Raw genomic sequence first — 6,350 nt, forward strand, 5'->3', positions numbered from 1 at the left:
AAATAGCCTTGATCATTGTTAATTAAGTAATGTGGACAAATTGGACTTTATTGTATAGTGTTACATTTTTCCTAAGAGACAAATGACAAAGTTGCTATTTTGTTGATAACACATTTGTATATTATCCAAGCAGATGACATTTTCTGTTAAATCATGTTTATGATTTTGATGTAGAGTAATAGCAGACACACTCAAAAAAAATAAAATAAATTAGATGTTGGCATTAATTAACTTTTTTATGTCAACAGGTTCCACATTACTGGGTTATGTTAAACAGACATAATTTGTTCATGTAACTTCAGCATCATGGAATGAAGTAATTTTAAGCGACCCCTTTAAGTAGTCTCAAAGTGAAATTTTAAAGGCTCCCTGATATGATTCAGGTATTCATATTTATATACTCATTCATCCATTAAGATTTCATTTATTTTAGCGACACTCAATTGAATTGATAGACTATAGCTAGCTATTTTCAAGTAGCAATCTTAAATGCTAAAACTTACATGTTCCTTCAGCCTATTAGCCTGGGTGCCAGCCCGAACCCCGCCCACAAATTTTTTTGGTCGGGAAGTTCGGTCTGGACTCGCTCCGTTGAGGAGCTATTATGCCCGAACAAAAATTGTTCGGACCAATCAAATTGTCAGGGCGGGCTTTATACGATGATGGACAGATGAGCAACGGTAACGTAATCATCCACGTCACCAAAGAGCGCTTGATTTGAATTAGTTTACAACAAAGACGACTGCTGCTGGAGAATTGAGATTTCACGAGTTCACATTTACAAATAAGTCAGATAGAATAAATGCGTATATAAGATTTCACACAAATAAGTCGATAGAATAAATGCGTATATGACGTGCTGTCCGAGGAGAGGGCTGTGGGCTCGGTAGCCATACTCCCCCGTATTCCTGGTTGTGAGAGAACAAGACATGAGTGAGGATTCGGGGTGGTGGAGGGATGCTGAAAAACTGTCAAGGAGTAAGGTAAGTTGACAGAGTGAATATGCTTCCTCATGCTGATAGATAGGGTAACGTTAGACATGGTATTGTTTGATGACAAGTTGATATTGGATTGATTATTTGTACGTGCTCCTCCCGAACTTTGTTTATTAAAAATCATGTGTAGATTCCGCCATCGCGTCTGTTATAGAAGATATTCACAGCGCATTCATTTTAAAAGAGGAACAGAGAGCCGCGACATTTTGTTGGTTGAAAATATGAATGAAGAACATGCGTCATTTACTCCGTTGCTCTGATTGGTTGTAGGTCTATCCAATTGAGTGCAGAGGTTTTTTTTTTCCTGGTTCGGTTGAGACACACCCCATAATCAAATCTCTATGGAGCAGTCTCAGACTCACATTCTGACTAGAATCTGAGTATGACGACGTCAGGCTATCAACCTATAGTATGCAGCTGAAATTAATTGAGTCAGTCCACAGCCTAACAAAATGCTCCACTCTTCTCCACAATGGTAACACTGTAATTTAAATGGTTCTAATAATTCTAATGTAATTGAACATTAAACACAATTACACACTATCAAGTCTTCCCCTTTTCTCATTTTGTCAAAAAAACATAAAATAACACTTAATTTTAACATTTATTCTCTCTTAATTCAACCATATGCAAAGCATGCTGGGAACTAACAAGCACCGCCCAGTTTCAGTTAATGCAACACAAATCATTAATTTAATCCAACACAACCGGATTAAGTAAACTTAAATTTTACATATATTTAAGCAGATTGAACACAATCAATTTAAGTTAGGACAAAATGTACAGCAATTGTGTAGCTTGAGCTCATTTTAATTAAGCAATTTGAACATGCAGCAGTTTGTGGAAAAGTCAATTGCTCATTATGGATCATGTGACTTATGTTACAGCATCTGTCATTACACTCTTTTTATGAAATCATTTTCATAAATGCAATCGATCTGTTCACGATCCTGACAAAGCAAAAAAAAGTCATTATTTACATTTTATGAGAATGTCTATTATGATGTTTCTCATTAGTGATGGCAATAAAGCAGTCCTCTTAAAAAGTGTAGAACTTACCTGATCAGTTTCCCTAACAATGGATTCACTGGATGCTCTTGCCTTTTGCGCCCTGTATCAACAGGAAATACATAAATCACAAACATGAACATTTGTGGAACATCATATTTAGTCTTTGCATACCTTTTTAAAAGTGCAGTGGCCAGAAGAAATAACAACAGTAAAGCTAAAATTCCTCCTACACAGCCGGCAATCAAAGGCACAGATGATTCTAATGGGTGGCAGATAAAAACAGAAATAAACAGATGTTGGTGTTCAGTAGATTATACACAAAATGACACAAAGTCAAGCCATAAAACCGAAACCTTTGATTAGAATTAGCATGTCAAATTTATAAATTAAGCTCACCTGGCACAATCAGCTGGATCTCTTCTGACATCTGAATACCATGTTCATTCTTTGCTATGCAAAAGTACCAGCCTCCACTGCTCCTATTTACAGTAAAGATCCGTTGTTCTCCTAAATCCAGCTGATTGTCCTGTCCACGTTTGTGCCAGTAGAAGATCATGTTATTTGATGGACTGGCTTTGCTTTTGCAGGTCAAAGTCACATTAGTGCCAACAGAGACTGAAGCAGATGGATCGATGGTGATGCGAGTTTCTTTTGGAGGAACTTGAGGGCAAAACAGAAACTTCTTTAGATAAACTAGATGTTATAATAGTACACGTCTGAACATAATAATGCTAATGAAAGAGCAAAACTACTCTAAATCTCTTACACAGGACTTGTAGCATCACGGTGGTCTCCACAGTTGAGTCTTTAGATGTTTTTCTTGGATATGTAGCAGTGCAGGAGATGTTCTTTCTGTGATCCATGTATGAAGCTTTGAAGGTTATGTTTGAAAACACTGACTGGGTTTTATCAGGTTTCTCCTGTAACTGTGTTGTAATGTGGGCAGATTCAGGGATGTTGGACCAGGATATTGTAGGAGGTTGTTTGGGGCAGGGGGCTTCAGCAGAGCAGCTCAGACTGACTGTTGTTTCCTCCATCACTTCTTTCAGATCAGTGGGTTTAAGGATGAGAGGTTGTGGTGAATCTACAGGACAAAGTGTACATGGTATAAAATACTGTTACATTTAAGGAAAACATACAACAACTACATACATACTGTAATGTCAGTATAAATGGAAGACACTAGTTAGTTAAGAATCCGTCTGTTTACTTTTTAGTAGCGAAACGCTACAATACTTAAAAAATTAATAAGCATTCCCAGATACTTGATTTTGTCCGTCCGGAATTTATTGGTTATTTGTGGTTTGCTATTGCTGTGGTCTCATGTGAGTGGCAGGTTATCCCGTCCTCATGCCAAAAAACACCATCAGAGAAGAGAAGGCATGTCGTTGCAAAATGGAGGGAGAGTTTTTTTATTAAATATTTTGAGGGCACATGAAATAAAAAATAGTGAAACATATCAAATATGTTTGACATCCTTTGACTGGATGGAATCCGAGTGTGTGACCATCATACACTTCTCGATTTTCTGTGAAATCTGTCAACTCAAATCTGCAGACTGGCTCTGACTTTCGACAATAGGTTTACTCGTCCAGACTGTAAATCCAGATTGTGTTTTGTGTTTGTGTAATGTATTTTATAAATATATTTTGTGAATTGCTTTTTTGTGTATATATATTATTATTTTCATGCATATTAATTGTTTTTTGAGCATGTGAAATAAGTTTTATGTGAATTTGCCTACGCATGTGTGCATCATATCTTTTCCGTGAATTAAGTCACCATGGAATCAAAATTGACATTTATTATTATTTTATTTTTTTTAAATTAAAAGCATGTGCCCTCATAATCTTTAATCAAAATAACTCTTGCAGCGACATCTCTTCTCTTCTCTGATGACGTGTTTACTGGCGCGAGAGCGGGACAACCTCACTCACATGACATCACAGCAATAACAAACCACAACCATCCAATCAATTCTCCATTGACAAAATCAAATCCCACCCTACATTTTTCTTGTTTAAGAAACCATATTACTCAGATATCATCACTTTTGGGCAGAAAAAACTTCAAAACGCGTATCTTCAAAAACGCTACTTTTCAGGAAAATGGAAAAACACTGTATTTTTTAAATAATTAAAAACCGTGTTGTCAAAGTTGATATTGTGGCTTTATATGGTCAGACACTTGCATGTGTCAATATATTATTAACATTTTACCAAAGTCAAGCTCAAATTGAATGATTAGGTTTTTTACCAGAGAATTTCAGAGATGTTTGGACATACGTGTTTTGCCGTCATTAGAACAGCCACATTTGCACGACCGGTCTTGTATCTCTTACGGAGGAGTGGAAGCATAAAGGAAGGAGCGACGACAGTGGAGATCGAGAGAGGCCAGGCCTGGATTTTATGTTGTGTTTTATGTGACAGCAGTCGTCCGTGAGGGGCTGCTGTCTTTTACATTTTATTTTTGTATTTGTTTGTTTATTTATTAAAGTCTTTGAACATTCACCAGTTCCCGCCTCCTTCTTCCTACAACATCTAACTGTTACACACTGCAAAAAAAAAAAGAAAAAAAGAAAAAAAAAAACTCCCTCCAAACTGCATGCGGCACTTTATTCACGATACACGAGTGGAGTTATGAGGTTTTACCAACAGACTGAGGTTCCAATGGAGTTACGAGGTTTAGTCACAAGCTATTTTTAATACTTTTCATTGGTCAGATATTTGCCAAACCAGACGTACAGGGTGATCAATAGTAATGATTCAAATAAAAATGACCAAATGTGGAGATCCAAGGTTTCCGCTCAACAGTGACGATATACGCCACATAGAAAAGACTATCACAACTTTTGTATCATGCTGACTTTACTAATCTGGCTCCATATAGGCAAAGCTTAGGGAAGTATCAATTGAAACATTTTGTTTAACAATGGAGGACACCATAAATTCATTTTAGTTATAAAAATATTCAGGGAATTAATCATGAATCATAATCAGTGAGTAATTAAAACATTTGACGGCAGATTAATAAAGTTTATAGTGGAGCCCCACTTACCTGAGACAGAAATGTTGATGGGATTCAGAAATGTGTATTTCCAATCCTGTGGCTTTATTTCCACCCTGAAGTAGTAATCGTCTGAATGATTGTTCATGACATCGTAGAAAACTGTGGTACATTCACGCTGACTAAGATTTCCAGTTATCTCTATACGACTGAATCCTTGGCTGATGTTTGTCATTCCATTATAAACTACCAAAGCCCATGGTTGGGGATAAGGATGATTCTTTATCCAGAAGCCAAATATACTTGTTGCATTCTTCAGTACGTTCTCTGGCCCATAAAATGTACAAGGTATCTGCACACAAGAGCCGCTCAGTGCTGTTATTCTGCTTGGCAATTTTGCATAATATACTGGAGTTTCTGAAAACAGAACAGCAATATAAACATATTAACACCTTAAAATATCTTGCTTTGCAAAATGAGTGTAATACAGGGTACAAAATTAAAGCTAAATTAAATTTCTTACAACTGGTCTAAAGCTTTCTGATGATTTTATTTTCAGTTAGACAGCACAAGGAACTCACCTGAAGATACCAGTAAAAGTTCATCTGTAATGAACAGAAAAGCCATGAACAGAATTATATACATCTTGAGTTCTGCAGATACAAACACACACAAAGACACTATGAAGACAATTTACAGTCTCACTCTTTTTTTTTTTTTTTAAAGATACTCCCAAATCTTTAAGCATTATATTTTCTGTATGTCTCCTCATTTTTATTATGATTCGTATTTTCATGTTAATATTTTGTCTTACATGAATATATATCAATAATTAATTGTTTTGGTTACACTTTATTTTAAGGTGTCCGTGTTACATGTACAAATGTTACATTTAAGTACTGAGTAATACTAATTAATCACATGTACTTACTATAGGGTTACGGTTATAGTTACACTTACATGCAATTATGCACAATTTATAGTAATTACTATAACTAGATGCACATGTAACAAGGGCACTGTGAAATAAAGTGCTACCCTTTAAAAAAAAATTTTTTTATTAATGTGATAGAAATTGATTGAACATCCTTACCTAGAGCAGTACAATCTGTAATTCAAGTAAAAACAGAAGTGAATAATTTAGTTCTCTTCACATAGAATTGTTATGCAAATATTTTTAGACATAGTTCCACTGTTTTAACAGTTAGATGATTTCCATGACCAAATAAAACACAAACAAAACCCTCTTGTCCAAAAAGTTCCAAGCATGCTGTAATACATACACACTATACTTTAAATTTAATATAACAAATTTCTATGATATCCGTACTTCAGCAT

The 6,350-nt window shown here is 35.5% G+C and overlaps 1 protein-coding gene across 2 annotated transcripts; it reads right to left on the reverse strand.

The window, feature by feature from the left end:
* Positions 1-1,615: 1,615 nt before the first annotated feature.
* Positions 1,616-6,140, reverse strand: LOC311284326 (myelin-associated glycoprotein-like). 2 transcript variants are annotated; one of them, XM_084399304.1, is made up of 8 exons: positions 6,106-6,140; positions 5,594-5,617; positions 5,064-5,429; positions 2,773-3,090; positions 2,403-2,666; positions 2,178-2,265; positions 2,055-2,106; positions 1,616-1,945 (listed from the first exon to the last, which is right to left on the reverse strand). In XM_084399304.1, exons 3-8 carry the CDS (start codon positions 5,245-5,247, stop codon positions 1,892-1,894), a joined length of 960 nt encoding a protein of 319 aa, XP_084255430.1. In that variant the 5' UTR covers positions 5,248-5,429; positions 5,594-5,617; positions 6,106-6,140; the 3' UTR covers positions 1,616-1,891. The 2 variants fall into 2 exon arrangements, with proteins under 2 accessions (XP_084255430.1, XP_084255429.1); XM_084399303.1 differs by lacking the exon at positions 6,106-6,140 and having other exon boundaries at positions 5,594-5,659.
* Positions 6,141-6,350: the final 210 nt, after the last annotated feature.

Source organism: Rutilus rutilus (genome assembly GCF_951802725.1).
Source record: "Rutilus rutilus genome assembly, chromosome: 24".
Lineage (NCBI taxonomy): Eukaryota > Metazoa > Chordata > Actinopteri > Cypriniformes > Leuciscidae > Rutilus > Rutilus rutilus.